Source organism: Sander vitreus, chromosome 11, assembly GCF_031162955.1.
Source record: "Sander vitreus isolate 19-12246 chromosome 11, sanVit1, whole genome shotgun sequence".
Classification (NCBI taxonomy): domain Eukaryota; kingdom Metazoa; phylum Chordata; class Actinopteri; order Perciformes; family Percidae; genus Sander; species Sander vitreus.
In genome coordinates, this window is record NC_135865.1 from 9,096,692 (window position 1) to 9,112,629 (window position 15,938).

The following is a 15,938-nucleotide window of genomic DNA, read 5'->3' on the forward strand; positions in this document are numbered from 1 at the left end:
ACCAGTTTTATCCTCCAACCAATGCAATCCTTAGCCTACACAAAGAAAAGAAAGATAAACAGAAAAAAAAAAAAATCCCAACCCCCTCCTGCACGAAGTGAGGAGGAATGAATGAGTTGGGGAAGCAGACGGTCTAAAGACAATGCAAACTTAACTTTGGAGAAAAGTTGCAGCGAGTGCAACTGTGTAACAAATATGATATACGACCCAAACCATGGGCTAAGAAAGGACTCGCAGTTGTTACATTTTCAGCACCTAGCCGAGCAGCAAACAGAAGATGTCAAACTTGCCTCTTATCTCTGCAAGAGTTGATCCCTCTCGTCTTAAATCCACTCTACGGACAAAAGTAGGATCCCAGAGGTGTTTCTCCAAGAGTGGAGTGGCTCCTGAAGCCCTTCACCGCTGCCTTTAGTTTAACTCGTGTCTGCTGTGCTGGATGAGGCGGAACGCGGCTCTCATCTGGATCTCTCAGCACTTTGAAAGGAGCTCTGGATGGACTTGAGAGTGTAGGGTCCGCCGGGCGTAGGGAGTGGCTGGGTCGGCGTCTCTGGGCTAGTCCAGCGTCCCCTAATCACCTCCAGCGCGGGGGAGGTGGGGCTGTGATGCCTTCATATGTTGTCGGAAATATTTGGTTGGCCACATGAAGGACTTCATGACTCCCACGGTGATTATGTGGAAATACAAAGCTTTCCATAACTTTAACCTCACCAAACACCAGCCATTTATAATATTGCTACCTCCCATCCAAACAGCATTAACTCATATGCCCAAACCTTCCTTGGGCCAGAGGGTAGACTTGTCATGTAGGCTAGGCCTATTTTAAACTATTTTGTTTGGCATACATGTAAATAATAGCAATCATATAGCTAAAAATTCAATCTCTGCTCAAAAAGGGGTGAGGGGATTTAATTGAAGAAGAACAAACATAAATTCCTAGAATTAGAACCAAGATTTACGAGGTGAATGGTAACGCACCATTAAAGGTTTCCCTTCATCCCATAGACAGATAAACCATCCGCCCGACAGCACAACACCCCCCTCCTGTGTCTTAATGCTAGATAGCAACGACTTGTTGACTCGTTTTATTAATGATAGGCTACTAACTCTTGGTGATTTTTCTGTGTCAATAAAGAGGGATGAACGCACTTCTGACGGCCAGAAAACTGATCCATTACAGTTGTTTGGGGGGTGTGAGACATGTCTTCTATTCATTGACCCGTTAACTAACTGTTTTTGTTTTGTTTTTTTCTTTCAATCTTTATTTAAAAAAAAAAACATATAGCCTAATAATAACAATTAAATAAATTACAATTGGGATAAATAAACTATATAAAATTGTGATAACAAAAAACCTTCTATAAAAGTTTCTTTAAAGACTCCACAATGCAGTTTGACAGGTAGGCTATACCCTTTTAATTATAATTCTTATTATCTAAGAATGTGGAGAATTGTAGGCTTATTGGATATGCTATATAGGCTATATCTTGTTTAAAATGTTGATGTATAGCCTAGCCTACTTCTATAATCCTATTGGTTATACAGAATACATGGTAGCCATGCCCTCTGCCCATCAGTATTAAATGGTGTCCCAAAAAACTTTTCCTTTCGGAGTAATTTTCCTTCTTTCATAGAATGTATTACCTAGACCTGCATTCTAGCATACATAGCTAATGTCAATATCATGTATCATCAAAATGGGTTCTTTCATCAGTGCTTGTTGAAATTACAGATTGCATTAGATGGGATAGACCATTATAGAATATCATTACATAAATACATTCTCTGTAAATGATTTAAGAAGAAGGAATCCTTCATAACTAAACAATGAACCGTTGGCGTAGGCTACGAGACATCACTTAGCCCATATCAATAATACCTGTATCAATCCAATGTTGCCACGAATTTAGCTGAAAGATAGATCTTTTTTTCAACATGTCACCAGCTGTACAGGGGGGTTAATTACAGACATTGACGTTATAGTACTCCATTCTGCATAATAGGAGAGTAAATGCAACCATGTTGCATCAAGTGCTAAAATCGCAAGTTAATTTAACGCCGTTATTTGGTTTCGACTCTATTTTCTCAGTTTTAAACAGTTTGTAAACTGTACTCTCCCCTCACGAGTGTAGTGTCCTACTTAGATTAGATTGTGTTTGTGCGCATGCGCTTTTGCGTGTATAATTCCCTTTTCCCTGGAACGGATTGTAGCTAACGTTACTGGAGTACAGTGATATTAGTTTTTATTTCACGGTCTGTTGTTGCTCATAAAGAGGATTTCGGTGAGTTGCTGTTTTTTCTTGTTTAATGTATTTTAGCCACGGTCATATAGTTTATCTTATTATGGTACTGCGTCAGGCTCACTGTAGCTAGCTAGCTAACGTTAAGATAGCTAGCTAGTACTAACGTTGGTGTTGGCTGAAATCAGAAATCAGACATCCATGGCTTTTACATTTTGTTAGTGTCACAGTTTATGCCATTTTGCCAGATCTTGCTTAACCAATATTCAGATAATTAGACTAATGTTATTGGTTTATATAGCTATATGGTTCAGTTCTTATAATACATCCATTAATGTTGCTAGGTAACGTAACTTTATGCGTCCTGCGTCTGTGACGCATTAAAGCCAAAAGGACACGCGACCAATTTTCCCCTTGATAATGCTAACAACGTTGTGTTCAAACAAAACAGCAAAAGAAACGTATCTTTTAACAACACACACAACACACACACACGCACACACACACGCACGCACGCACGCACGCACGCACGCACGAACGAACGCTAGCTCTACAGAAGGTACATACACGTGTGTGTATTTGTAATACTAGCTAGCTATTTATTTTAGAAGTTTTTAGAAGTTGTGATACTGACAGCGTTAGGTTGTTACAGACAGGTGCATATATCTTTTTTAGAATGTCTCCTATCAAATGAATTGTAAGAATGATCTAACGTTATTTCAAAGAAGTAAAGAGGGTGGCTAATGGCTGGCTTGTTTTACCTTGTGTGTGATCATACCGTACATCTACATTAACATTTTTAGTTAATGCCAATTTAAAAACGGCCACCACCTTTGAATGTTGTGTTACATGTCTCCACTCCAGTTAAATAACCTTAGCTAAGTGATGGGTGGAATAGTTGTTTTTCAGCCATGTTCATAGCCTTTCTTTTCCAATGCATCATAGATAAATAGTTATATAGATATAGTTATAGTTAATTTGTATGTGATCTTATTTCCTTTAACCTTTGTTTTTCAGAGTGTCTTTTATGAGTAATCAAAGGCAGCAGAAGCCTACGCTAACAGGCCAGCGTTTTAAAACCCGAAAAAGAGGTGAGGAACTTTAAGGAATCACACTGTTCTGTACAGTAGGATTAACACTATCTTGTTTGGATAGTCTTTAACATAGGTCTCCATCAGGTTTCTGCTTAATTTTCTCAGAGAATATGTGAATGTATGTATGGATTTGTACATGTCTTTTAGAAGGTCATAAGTTGTAGCAGGGAAAAACTCAAGTACATATCTGTCTTTTCAACAGATGAAAAGGAGAGATTTGACCCTTCACAGTTTCAGGAAAGCATCGTACAAGGTCTGAACCAATCCGGCACTGATTTGGAAGCTGTCGCAAAGTTCCTTGATGCCTCTGGCGCCAAGCTTGATTACCGACGCTATGCTGAGACTCTATTCGACATCCTGGTGGCTGGTGGAATGCTGGGTAAGAGGCAGGACTCTTTCATGTGTGTTTCATACATTGTACAGCTGAACACTACATGTGTCATGAGACGATTAGTACCCAGGAAAGCTTGTATATTCATTAATTTTTATACAATTGTAAACACACAATCAAACAAAGTAAAACAACTCATCGGATGTATGAAACATAACATGCACACCATTAACAAAATGTGTTTCTTTTCAGAACCAGGGGGTACCATGTCAGGTGATGCGATCTGCACTGAGTTCTGTCTCTTCAAAGCACAAGAGGACATTGAGACTATGAAGGCATATGCCCAGGTGAATACAATTAACTTTAGGGCTGGGCGATATGGAGAAAATCAAACATCACGATATTTTTGACCAAATACCTCAATATCAATAATGTGGTGTTGACTATTTGTGTTTTAACAAAATATTTAAACAATGAAATTTTTGATAAATAATCATCAGTAATGTGGATATAATGACTAAGTGGTTAAAGGCAAATAATAGAACAGTTTACAACAGTCTGGTAAATTCAGAAAATGACAGCACTTTACTGTAATGCAGCCTTTAAAACCAGGAAAAGACAACACTTATTATTATTATTATTATTATTATTATTATTATTATATATATATATATATATATTAGGGCTGTCAGAATAACGCATTCATTTCGATTAATTAATCAGAGAAAAAATAACGCGTTAAAAAAAATAACGCAGATTAATCTATTCCATATTGACGTTTGAACCGGAGCCGTTCTAGCCACCATTGGACTGTAAAATGAAGGAGGGAGACGAGAATGTGTTGCCTGGATTATTAATTGGAACATTTACTTGTAAAAATCTTCTTCCTGCCAACCCTGGCTACCGAAATCTGGTGCCACTGATATGTCTGCGCTTCTCTCTGATGCTCTGAAGACGATACAGGCAACACAAACACCGCTGCACGTGACGCTAGTTAACACTATACTCGACAGCAGCTAACGTTAGCCTACCGCTAGCTAGTAGCTGGATTATACACGGTTAAAATACTGACAGCTAACGCTAAACGGTGTAAAGTTTGACTGTGTTTTACTGTAGAGGATTCAACACCGGTATGTAACAATCTGCAGCTGCCATCCAACACAGACGGTGCGTTCAATGAAACTGGTAAACTACAGCCTTGTGGTGCATTTGAAGTTATTGGAAATGTCCATTTCCCATCTGGTGGTTGTTTTGTCGTTCAACAGCAATTTACTAGTGAAATAAGTTATTGTTATACATTATTATTAAATCATTTAATTTTGACCATATGGCCTTAGCAATAAACAAGCCGTTCTTTAATGTCACCAACTGTTGTTTGGTACCCTTTTTTTTTCTTTTCTTTTTTTACTTTCTTAAAAAGTATCGGTTCAGGCACCGTTAATTATGTATGCGATTAATTTCGATTAATTAATCACAGAGTATGTAATTAATTAGATTACATTTTTTAATCGATTGACAGCCCTAATATATATACACGGTTCGTCAGTCCACTGTTAATGTGCACTAACCACTTACTGCCGTAGTGCCAAACTTTCGACACCTTTGTTAAAACACTTACTGGAAACGACGAGGGGGATGAGCGTGACGAACGCAACACATGACAGCTGATTGGACGAACGCGTCACGTGGTTCTTGCTGCTCCCGAATTTCAAAACGGACTCTAATGGCGTCTCGTTCTGAATACGATCTCGTATTTTACGAAAATAGTTCACCGAAAAGTGTTTCTGAAAACATTTTAAGCGAGAAATAGGCCATACAGTTGCTGAATCTGTCTGTTTTTTTGATCGACAAAGGTCAGTTTAGAAGATTTTAGTCAGATTTTGAGAGGCGCCGAGCCGACCGCTCCTCAGGTGGAGTGTGGAGTGCTGCTGCTGCTGCAGGTCACGTCACATGCAGAAATGGTAAGTGGGAGAGATGAGGAAGGCTGCCCGGAGTTGGAGGATGCGCCAGCGTTGTATATAGTCTGGTGTGTGGGAACATTTTGGATTTCATGTTACCTATGATGACAGCGGAAATAAAACAATTTTAGCTATATATCATATGCTGAAGTATATTTCTGGAGTGTTAAAGATTAAAAGAAAAAATAACAAGAACCGTACAGAACCGAAAACCGTGATACGAATCGAACTGTGGATTTTGTGAACCGTACCACCCCTAATAATTACGATATCCAAAATCTAAGACGATATCTAGTCTCATATCACAATATCGCTATAATATCGATATATTGGCCAGCTCTAATTAACTTCCTGCTCAGTGTTCACTGTTTTCATAGGGAAGTTAGGAGTCAAATATTTCAGTAGTACAAATAATTAAAAGGTGGTGTTTTGTGCTTCCTTTAGGTTTTTAACAAGCTCATCAGGCGTTACAAATACTTGGAGAAAGGGTTTGAGGAGGAGATTAAAAAGGTTTGTATTTTGCTTAAGGCATCTTTACAGAAACACATTGCCTGTGCAGGTCAAGTTTCTGAATTCATGACCATGTTAATCCAACTCAAATGTAAAAATATATACACACTACCGGTCAAAAGTTTGGGGTCACTTAGAAATTTCCATTCCACTCCATTCCAGACAGAATACCAGCTGAGATCAGTTGCATTGTTTTTTTAACCAGGGCAGCAGTTTTCAGATTACATTATGTGCTTACATAATTGCAAAAGGGTTCTCGTCTGTTGTAGAAAGAAGTGGCTGATCTTTAATGCAATATCTACATTGCCCATTATCAGCAACCATTCATCCAATGTTCCAAAGGCACATTCTGTTTAATAATCTGATATCATTTTAAAAGGCTAACTGAAAAAACATTGGAGAACCCTTTTGCAATTATGTAAGCACAGAATGTAATCTGAAAACTGCTGCCCTGGTTAAAAAAAACAATGCAACTGATCTCAGCTGGTGTTCTGTCTATAATGGAGTGGAATGGAAATTTCTGAGTGACCCCAAACTTTTGACCAGTAGTGTATATAAATGTATGTTTGACTCAATTCAGCCTACACAATTCTGTTCATATGTTTGCTCTTTGGCAGCTGCTGCTGTTTCTCAAGGGCTTCACAGAATCTGAGCGCAACAAGCTAGCCATGCTAACAGGAATTCTGCTGGCCAACGGCAATCTCTCTGCGGCCATTCTTAGCAGCCTCTTCAATGAGAACCTAGTCAAAGAAGGTACCTGCTTGCCTGCATCGTAGGCATGCCTAGTTGTGTTGTTCATTGTTTTGCAGACAAGGCCTGCAGGTAGAACTAGTTGGACTGAGATGGAATAATTAAATGTGAAGAGGGGGGAGAATCATCTCATACCTTCAAATTAATCTTGAAACACAATATAAACTAGTGTTTTTTTTTCTTTATGTCTAGTACCTGTTGTTATTATTACTTTTTTTCATTGTTAAAAACAGTATCCTCTGTTACTCATGCTTTTTCTCTTACACTCTTTTTAAGCTTATTGTCTTCTTGATGATTTCCTTACAGTTATGACACCTCTTAAGGCAAGGCAAGGCCGCTTTATTTGTATAGCACATTTCAGCAACAGGGCAATTCAAAGTGCGATTAATCAAATCAAAAATGATTAAAATACAAGAATAGAAGTTACAGTAAGAAATTAAACATTAAAGAGCAGTTAAAAACTGTTAAAAAATATAAAAGCAGATAAAATATGAGATTTTATGGTGCTAGTATGGGACAATGTATAAGCCGTTGCTCTGTACATGTAATCCACCCGCAGTCCTTGCCGTTCCCATAACGGGCCGGTCCCACCAGTCTTACTTTTTAATTTCTCTTTATATGCTTATATAGATTTTCATACGATTTCAACAATGCTTCAGTATAAGAAATGAACAATTATTTAAAGAACGGCAACATCAAAAAGATAGGTCTTCAGCCTTGATTTAAAAGAACTGAGAGTTGCAGCAGACCTGCAGTTTTCTGGGAGTTTGTTCCAGATATGTGGAGCATAAAAACTAAATGCTGCTTCCCCCTGTTTAGTTCTGACTCTGGGGACAACAAGCAGACCTGTCCCAGACGACCTGAGAGGTCTGGGTGGTTCATAGTGTAGTAGCAGATCAGAAATGTATTTTGGCCCTAAACCGTTTAGTGATTTATAAACCAGCAAAAGTATTTTGAAATCAATTCTTTGAGGCACTGGAAGCCAGTGTGGAGACTTCAGAACTGGAGTGATGTGATCCACTCTCTTGGTCTTAGTGAGGACTCGAGCAGCAGCGTTCTGAATCAGCTGCAGCTGTCTGATTGATTTTTTAGGGAGACCTGTAAAGACACCATTACAGTATACTTCCAGATATGTGAGATAAGGAGTGAAGTCCTTGTTCATTAGTCTATTAAAAAAGCTCCAAACTGGACAGCCCACAATTACCTATTCCAATTCTGGTGCAGACATGCAATGAAACAACCAATTTATGTTTCAGAGTTGTGTATAATAGAAAAGCAGTAGATGCCTACAGTCGTGTCTGATATCGGCGGCGGCATCTGAGAAAGATGCATCAAGCATAGAAAATGCTGTTTAACGCTCAGGATTTCTGAGTCCTTCAGTTAAGGAAACTGAATTGTTTTTGCACTGCAGAAATATTAAAATCTTATTCTTCCAAATGAAAGGGTAAATTTGAGAGGTGAGTAATGGCGTCACTTTTACTAAGCCTTGTTGTTTTAGGCACCATTCCAGCTAAAACGTGTATAATCGCATCCTGTGGTGTTGTTTACCAATGTATTACTCAGGCCTAACTTTATCCTGGCAGGTCTGTTAGCAACAGCTGAGTCACATTGTTATGCATTTGTGCAGGTGTTTCAGCGAGCTTTGCTGTAAAACTCTTCAAATCCTGGCTTTCTGAAAAGGACATCAGCTCTGTTTCTGCCAGTCTCCGAAAGGTTGGCATGGACAGCAGGCTCATGGTGAGAATGCCGTCTCTAATACAAAACCTTTATAAGATTAAGATGAAGCATTTTGCTTCCCACTGCAGTAAGGGTCACTAGTCTGCCTGTGCACTCTAAATAAGGTTGTTTGATGAAAATAAGATTAATAACGCATGACTTTGATAACAGAGTTCCAAGCTATTGTGGCGTCCAGTTCTCAGTCTTCTTAATTGCCGAAGAAAGCTTGTCTGGCTGAACAGGGTCTGCCTCAATATTTAACTGTGTGCTTTTTCAGGAGCTATTCCCTGCCAACAAGCGCAGTTGTGAGCACTTCTCAAAGTACTTCTCAGACGCCGGACTGATGGAGCTTTCGGACTTTGCCAGAAACCAGCAGTCCATAGGTGCTCGCAAGGAGCTGCAGAAAGAGCTTGAGGAGCAGATGTCCCGTGGGGACCCCCTCAAAGACGTAAGTCCCCTTTAGTTTTTCACCTGATTTCACATTAGCGGAGTCCCATTTTGTGTATGACTTAAGAGTGCTTTCTTCCTAACCTCTGCCCCCGTTTGTTTTGAGGAGGGCTGGAGAAAAGGGATGCAGTGAATCAATGACAAGTTGCTGAAATCCACGCAACCTCAACATATTATCTGCTCCTGCAAGCCTCTGTATCCTGCCAGGGCTCTCATACCTCAGACTTCCACAGGATTTGATAAGCAATAAGCCTCAGCAATATGATGGCCATGGTTTGCCTGGTTTGCCGATTAATACGTGTTCCATCTCTTGGCTCGGGTCTTACAGATCATCGCCTACGTCGGAGAGGAAATCAAGAAGAACAACATCTCGGAGCAGACGATGATCGCACTAATTTGGGCCAGTGTAATGAGCTCCGTGGAGTGGAACAAGAAGGAGGAGCTGGTCACAGAACAAGCCATCAAACTTTTAAAGGTGACAACTCTGTTATATGTAGCTCTGCTCTTCCTTGACTCTGTGGCAGTCATGACAACATGCTCGCAAGCGAGACATCTAAAGAAACTTAAAAATAAATCAGGCTGCCGTTTGATTTGAACTTAGCAGAGTTAGATAATTGATTCACTATCCCCAAAGCCATTTCACCGGCAAAGTGGAAGTAATGTAAGAATTCATCATGAATAATATCCTATCAGATTTCTGTACAACTCTTAACTCTAATTTTCCCTGTTTTACATTATCAGCAATACAGCCCACTGTTGAAGGCTTTCACCACCCAGGGCCTCTCTGAACTCACCCTCCTGCTGAGGATCCAGGAGTACTGTTACGACAACATCCACTTCATGAAGGCCTTCCAGAAAATTGTTGTGCTGCTCTACAAAGGTATGTTATTTGTGTCCGTAAAGCTCCATTTTCCCATCTGCTCTTTTTTTTTTTTTTTTTTAGAAGATAGTTTTGTAGTGGGAAGCTTTGAAGCCATGACGTGCGAACAATGCCAGATGGCCAGAGATTATAGCCAACCGTTTGTTTTGATTGATTGTCGTCAACCTGCCTGGTGACATTTGTTTTTTCAAGCACCTGCGGGAAACATTTGTGTTGTTGGCGTCATGTTAAATATATATATTTTTTTTCTTCTTTTTTAATGGTTTTGTTTGTTTCCTTTTTTTTTAAAGCGAATGTCTTGAGTGAGGAGGCAATTCTGAAGTGGTACAACGAAACCCACGTTGCCAAAGGAAAGAGCGTTTTCCTTGAACAGATGAAGAAGTTTGTTGAATGGCTCAAAAATGCAGAGGAAGGTAAGCACCTCACCGTCTCCCTTTTTTCAGCCTTGGTCAGTTGGTGTTTTTGGTTCTACCTCCCAGAGCCATAGGTTGCCAAAACATGCCATGGATTTACGCTTTATCTCATTTATGCTGCATAACAAAGTGATGACTGTAACTGATTAATCCCCTGTATTTTGCATGTTTTTTTTCTGTCCCAAGTTTAAAGGGACAGTTGACTCCAAAATCAAAATTACATCTTTTTTTCTCTTAACTATAGTGCTATTTATCAATCTAGATTGTTTTGGTGTGTTGGAGATATTGGCCATAGAAATGTCTACCTTCTCTCCAATATAATGCACTATAGCACTCATGTAGGAACTTCTTGCTTTCCACCAAACTACACCCGTCAACCGTATCACTGCGCAGAAGAAAGCTCGCTTATGACATTGCTAGCTAATGGACATTAGTTTATAGCTAAGCGACACTGCTACCTGAGCTAGCTAACGTTACAGCTCAGCCGAGGAGCTCACCAGTAACGTTTACATCTCGCTCTGTCACAAGCACGAGAAATAGTTCCTACATGAAACTGCTCAGAGCCAGGTCGAAGGAGAGTAAGCGAGTCATGGTTTCTGGTAAGAGACATTGCTGTTTGGCGCTTTGAGCACTACAAGCTGAGTGCCACCCAGTTCCAATATATTAGAGAGAAGGCAGACATCTCTAAGACCCATATCGCCACACTGGGCAACTCACACCAAAACAACAGTAGTAATGTTTAGTGTGCATCGATGTTTGAGCGTAGTGCTGACTGATGTTTTCTTTTCATACAGAGTCTGAGTCTGAGGAAGAGGAAGCAGACTGAGGACCTCTAGCTATACCTACCATCTTGATTTGTATTTTTACATCAACATAGCACCAGGTGCGGTACACTTACAGAAGTCTGTCTGTATTTAGATGTTATCTTCTCTATTCCCTACTTCCTAATATATAGTTCAACTGTAATGTAAGGGCTTTAATATTCTTTTGATTTTCAACATGTTTTCTGTTGTTTCAATACTTGTACTCTTTACTCCTTCAGGAGCCGGTCACAGTGCTAAATAGATCGAAACCCCTTTCATGTAAAAAGGGGGCTTTTTTGGACAGATTGTTTCCTTTAAAATGTGCCAGTTTGTAGGCATATTTTACAGCTATTGCATTTAGTCATGGTACTCTTATTTGCCAGAGGTCCATCTGTTTAGCCATACTATCTTGGTCCTCTGAAAGGCAAACAGTTTTTTGTAACCTCATTATACAGTTCTGCCAATTATGTGACAACTTTGAATTGTTTGCCAGTTTTTAGATTCTGTCTCCATTATTGGTGATGGAGATGTGCCATTTCAAACAGCAATGCCCCATCAAATGAATTGTTCTCTATATCGTGTGTGACAGAACCATGCAAGCATTGTATTTTCTCCCCCTTTACCATACAGTTTAAAATAAAGGGAAATGAATGGTTTTTATTACTGCTGGATTTACTATTGCATATCAAATAACTATTGTAGTGTGAACGTACATAATATAAGTATTATAAGCAATTAGAAGAAATGAGAAAATTATTCAGTCATATTTACACAGCCAATGGTATGGAAAGGTTATTGTAGAAATTCCGGGATATCCATATTTTGTGTCAGGGATCATCGTGTGTTCCCTCGAAATCTTTCCATTGGTTGATCTCGTCTAGCCTCACCTAATCAAGTAATCAAGAAAGGCAGCCTAGCAGGCGTGACCTGAAGTGCAAACAACCCTCTTATTCACCTCACTTCTATCCCACTTTAAATGGTAATTATGGCTCAGTCAAGCATGCAAAAATGAGAGTGAGATGGTGTTTCAAGATGTTATGAAAAACGGAGGTCCATACACGGTCATTACAACAAGTCATTTTACAAAGTCTGCCATGCCGCAAAACAAATTCCGAATTTTGAGTGCACATTTAACCTCATTCGTGGCAGGCGATGTTAAAGTGCCAGGAAAGTTATCAAAGTTTTGATTTCCCCAACCAACCAAAAACTTCTGTGTTTGATACTTGTTAAGTTGGAAGTGTTGAATCAAGACCATTATGTCTTCTGGAAAGGATCCATTCATGCATGTGTTTTTGTTCGTCTCCAAGAGGAAAATGATTCACTTCAGCACCAGCAGTCAAACAGACAGTTACACAGGCCTTGAATGCACTGGGGAGGTTATGGTCAGAGGTATAAGAGGAGGCTGAATGACTGATAAATAATTGTTTAGACCTCGATCACATTGTCTCAAGTATCTTTTTATGGCGGCCTTGCTTACGGAGAATGGGTCATAAACTCTAGTCCAAGTGAGCATGTATATAACAAAGGAATATTTTGTACAGCACAGCAAGCACAAAGAACATTATTGATTATCAGTTTCATCCATTACCAACAGATGGCAGTAAGTCTTAAGAGATGCTTCCTCCTTCCATTAGTCGATCTCACATAGAAAAAGCCATTTTGAAGAAAACCGACTAGAAAGTATTAGACACAGGCAGAACTACAAAGTATCAAACACCAGTGTTTTCTCTGCCTCTCTGTCCCGGGAGGATTTGTTTGGCTTTTGGTTTTATTTAGTCACTCTAAAGAACATGAAACAATTTGGGAGAGTGACATGCGGGACGGGGGGGAAACATGGTCTGCTTTGCAGATTTGGGAGTCAGAGCGTGCGCACATTTGCGTGGTTGCAGCGCTGAATTGTAATGATGCCTCCCCCATCCCCTTGCTGTGCAAAGCATTGGCAATACCATCTCGGTGGGACTGTTATCTGCTTGTTTTCCAACGCTGCCTCACTTCACACCACACAGAGCTCCTCACTGCATGTCATTTTGTACAGGCACTGAGCCTAGCTGCATATTGCTCTGGTATAATGAGCTGTGCACCATAACACTTTTGTTTGTTTTTCTCCTAAGCAATTAAATATGATGCTTGATACACAGAAGGTATCTCAGGGATTACATTTGTCAGAGTTGTATCTCAAGGCATGTCAAAGTGTGAAAATCGGTGGCCCTAAACATACTGAGTAAGACGCTTATACCTTGTGTCTCAATGACGGGAGGCCATATGTGTCTGCATAGAGCTCAACAGTCCCTCCTCTGAGAGACCTTGGGTTCCGGAAGTAAATTTCCCATTCATTTCTCCCATTGACATCTGGGAAAATCCGTATATAAAGAGTTTTAGACCATGCCTTAGGCTAACCAGGTGGTACGTGACTCATAAGCATACAACGTATCATTTAGAGTAAAAAAAACGAACAGAAAATGCCCAAAAAGTCAAAGGTACAAGACTGTGTACACATTGTCATCTCAGAGAGAAGGAACTACTCATCCCATAAACCACCGCGCACCACTGAACAAAGGAAGCTAACGTTAGTTTAGCTAACAGCTAATTCAGCTAACCGCTAGCTGAGACAGCTAGCAACTTTAAAAGACCCTCAAAATAAAACCTGAAAATAACCGTTAACATATGTAACGGCTGTTACGTCAGCTGTAGGCAGCTTTACCCAGTGTTAAGTTTGAGTTAACGTTATTTTACACTCAAGCTGTCAGCTAGCGGTTAGCCGAATTAGCTGTTAGCTAAACTAACATTAGCTTCCCGGCAGAGGCTAACGTCAGAAGCGTGGGAACAGATTGTGATGCGTGCAGTGTCGTAAATCCTCGTGACGGATCGTACAGGCAGGAGAGATCGGGTACTGACATCCCCCCCTCCTCACAGCATGAGTTCCACCAATCAGAGTCATCACTGTGGGATTGTGGGATTGTTCAGGATTGTGGGTAATGAAGTACTTATCCAAGACATCGCGAATAAAAGACATTTATCTCTTAACAAGGTTAGTGCCCCATGATTTTTGGCGTCTATATGAGCATATACAATCGCTTAGTCATGTACGCAAGCTGGTTTTAAGTCTACCATCGACGGTTACGATTTTATGGCTTATACTGCAAATGTCAATGGAGACATTGCATTGTATTTTTACTTCCGGAACCCGATGTGGGCGGGACTGTTGAGCTCTATTCCCTTAGTGACTATATACATGTTTCCATCTCATTATCTTGCAGCATTCATAACAAATACTATTTTTATATCATTTTTACTTTTTTTTTTTTAAATATAAAATGTCTCGGAGAAAAAAAAGGAAAAACATAACATTGGCTTGATTTATTTTGGGGAAATTCTAATTCTATAGTTGGACTTCCAGCTTAAACTGAACAGACCAGCACGATGTGCCAGGGAATGCCATGGGAGTTGTGGAGAGCAATTATTCTGGATTTCACACTGCGGATTTGGTCAGTAAACATGACTCTGACTGCAATGCACAACTCATCTGAATAATGCTGTCAGAAAACAGAGGGAGACAGGGCAACGGTTCGTTTGAATGAGAAGAGAGAGACTTGAGATAATTTCTGACAAAAGAACACTACTCGCCTCCAACCGTGTCACAACGTGCTGAGCACAAAAGGTGCACTGTTTTTTGTTTTTCGGCAAATTGTAAGTGATATCTGTTTGCTTTGCATTTCAAGCAGCATTTTGTCACAAGGCCAGTTTTTATTCTGCTCTGCTGCTTTTGTATTTATGGAAGACCACTCTAATGCTGGGCTTAGCACCCAGGTGAAATATGGAAATGAGGATCAACATGTTGACTCACTAAATGCTGCCAATTTGTCCTCGGATCAACTTCTGCCAAACATCCTAAAGCAGTGCAGCCTCCCAACCTCAATGTAGTCTGAGCACCTCTGTGACAGGTAATAGCTGCTAAGCCCCTAAAACGAAGAGGGCTGAAGAGTTTTTTGGGGGGGGTTAAAGGCTGACAGCCGCTGTTGTCAGTCAGGCACTGTTGTCTCCCAGTGTTGGTCTCTGTCCCTGGAGGTAACACTGCTGTCCTCACCAGCTTTGTCTCACTCACAGCTACCTTTTTAATGTTGAGGCATGGAACCATTATTCTCAAGGTTATTCATCATTTATAATACTCCTGTTTCAGAGGCAGCTTAATTAAAGATGACAACTACAGGTTTGAACCTTTTAGACTATGCCCGACTGAAAGCACCGTACTGTCTTGGGGCTTGGTCTCTGTATACCTTGAACCATAACGAATGATATCCAAGACCAATAAGAGTGTTCTTGGGCGTGTATTGTTATGGTTGTTAAAGGAAACTTATGCAATCAAGATAATGATTGTGATATAATGCCCAAATGTACCAAACCAATGTACAGGTAGTATAGTGGATGGTGCACAAGTGTGTGTATTTTAGTTGATCTAGACCCATGTCGTTTTCACATCTGTTCATTTGGCAGACAATGCCGGCAGGATGAATTCTAATCAAACCTTTCCACACAGTGTTAGTTAGAATCATATCCTTTATGTCCAACTGGATGGAGCTAGGCAAGAAAACCTATTAATAACACATTTATTGTGGGTAAAGATTAAAGAAGGCATAGGGTCAGAGGCATATAGATGCTGCTGCAAGGGAGGGTGTGTTGTAGCACATTGCAAAAGCTACTACTACTACTGATGTCAACCACCTCAATACCTGAGCGGAGATAGTCCTGACTTTATCACTGCTTTTCAATTTGCATTTCACTTCTCTGTCTCAAAAACCTGT

The 15,938-nt window shown here is 40.0% G+C and overlaps 2 protein-coding genes across 6 annotated transcripts in view; one reads left to right on the forward strand and one right to left on the reverse strand.

Moving 5' to 3' along the window:
* The window catches only part of myo1b (myosin IB), a 63,533-nt gene extending 62,925 nt beyond the window's left edge, over positions 1-608 (reverse strand). For 2 of the 5 annotated variants that reach the window (XM_078261549.1, XM_078261547.1), the window contains exon 1: positions 291-602. The gene's annotated coding sequence lies outside the window, so the exon portion shown is untranslated. Of the gene's footprint in view, positions 1-290 lie in introns of all 5 variants that reach the window. The other 3 variants (XM_078261545.1, XM_078261546.1, XM_078261548.1) reach the window with 3 other exon arrangements.
* A 1,543-nt stretch (positions 609-2,151) lies between these two features.
* On the forward strand, positions 2,152-11,795 carry LOC144525065 (eIF5-mimic protein 2-A-like). Its single transcript, XM_078261551.1, has 12 exons — positions 2,152-2,279; positions 3,255-3,328; positions 3,534-3,710; positions 3,915-4,009; positions 6,065-6,130; positions 6,748-6,883; positions 8,508-8,617; positions 8,874-9,044; positions 9,372-9,518; positions 9,785-9,923; positions 10,214-10,336; positions 11,131-11,795. Exons 2-12 carry the CDS (start codon positions 3,265-3,267, stop codon positions 11,160-11,162), a joined length of 1,260 nt encoding a protein of 419 aa, XP_078117677.1. The 5' UTR covers positions 2,152-2,279; positions 3,255-3,264; the 3' UTR covers positions 11,163-11,795.
* The last annotated feature ends 4,143 nt before the right edge of the window (positions 11,796-15,938 follow it).

Excerpts from the sequence above, each read along its gene's own strand:
- LOC144525065 (XM_078261551.1), top strand. The coding sequence starts at position 3,265 with ATGAGTAATCAAAGGCAGCAGAAGCCTACGCTAACAGGCCAGCGTTTT. Across the intron at positions 8,618-8,873 it reads GCATGGACAGCAGGCTCATG|GAGCTATTCCCTGCCAACAA; the intron begins GTGAGAATGCCG and ends GTGCTTTTTCAG. Across the intron at positions 9,519-9,784 it reads AAGCCATCAAACTTTTAAAG|CAATACAGCCCACTGTTGAA; the intron begins GTGACAACTCTG and ends TTACATTATCAG.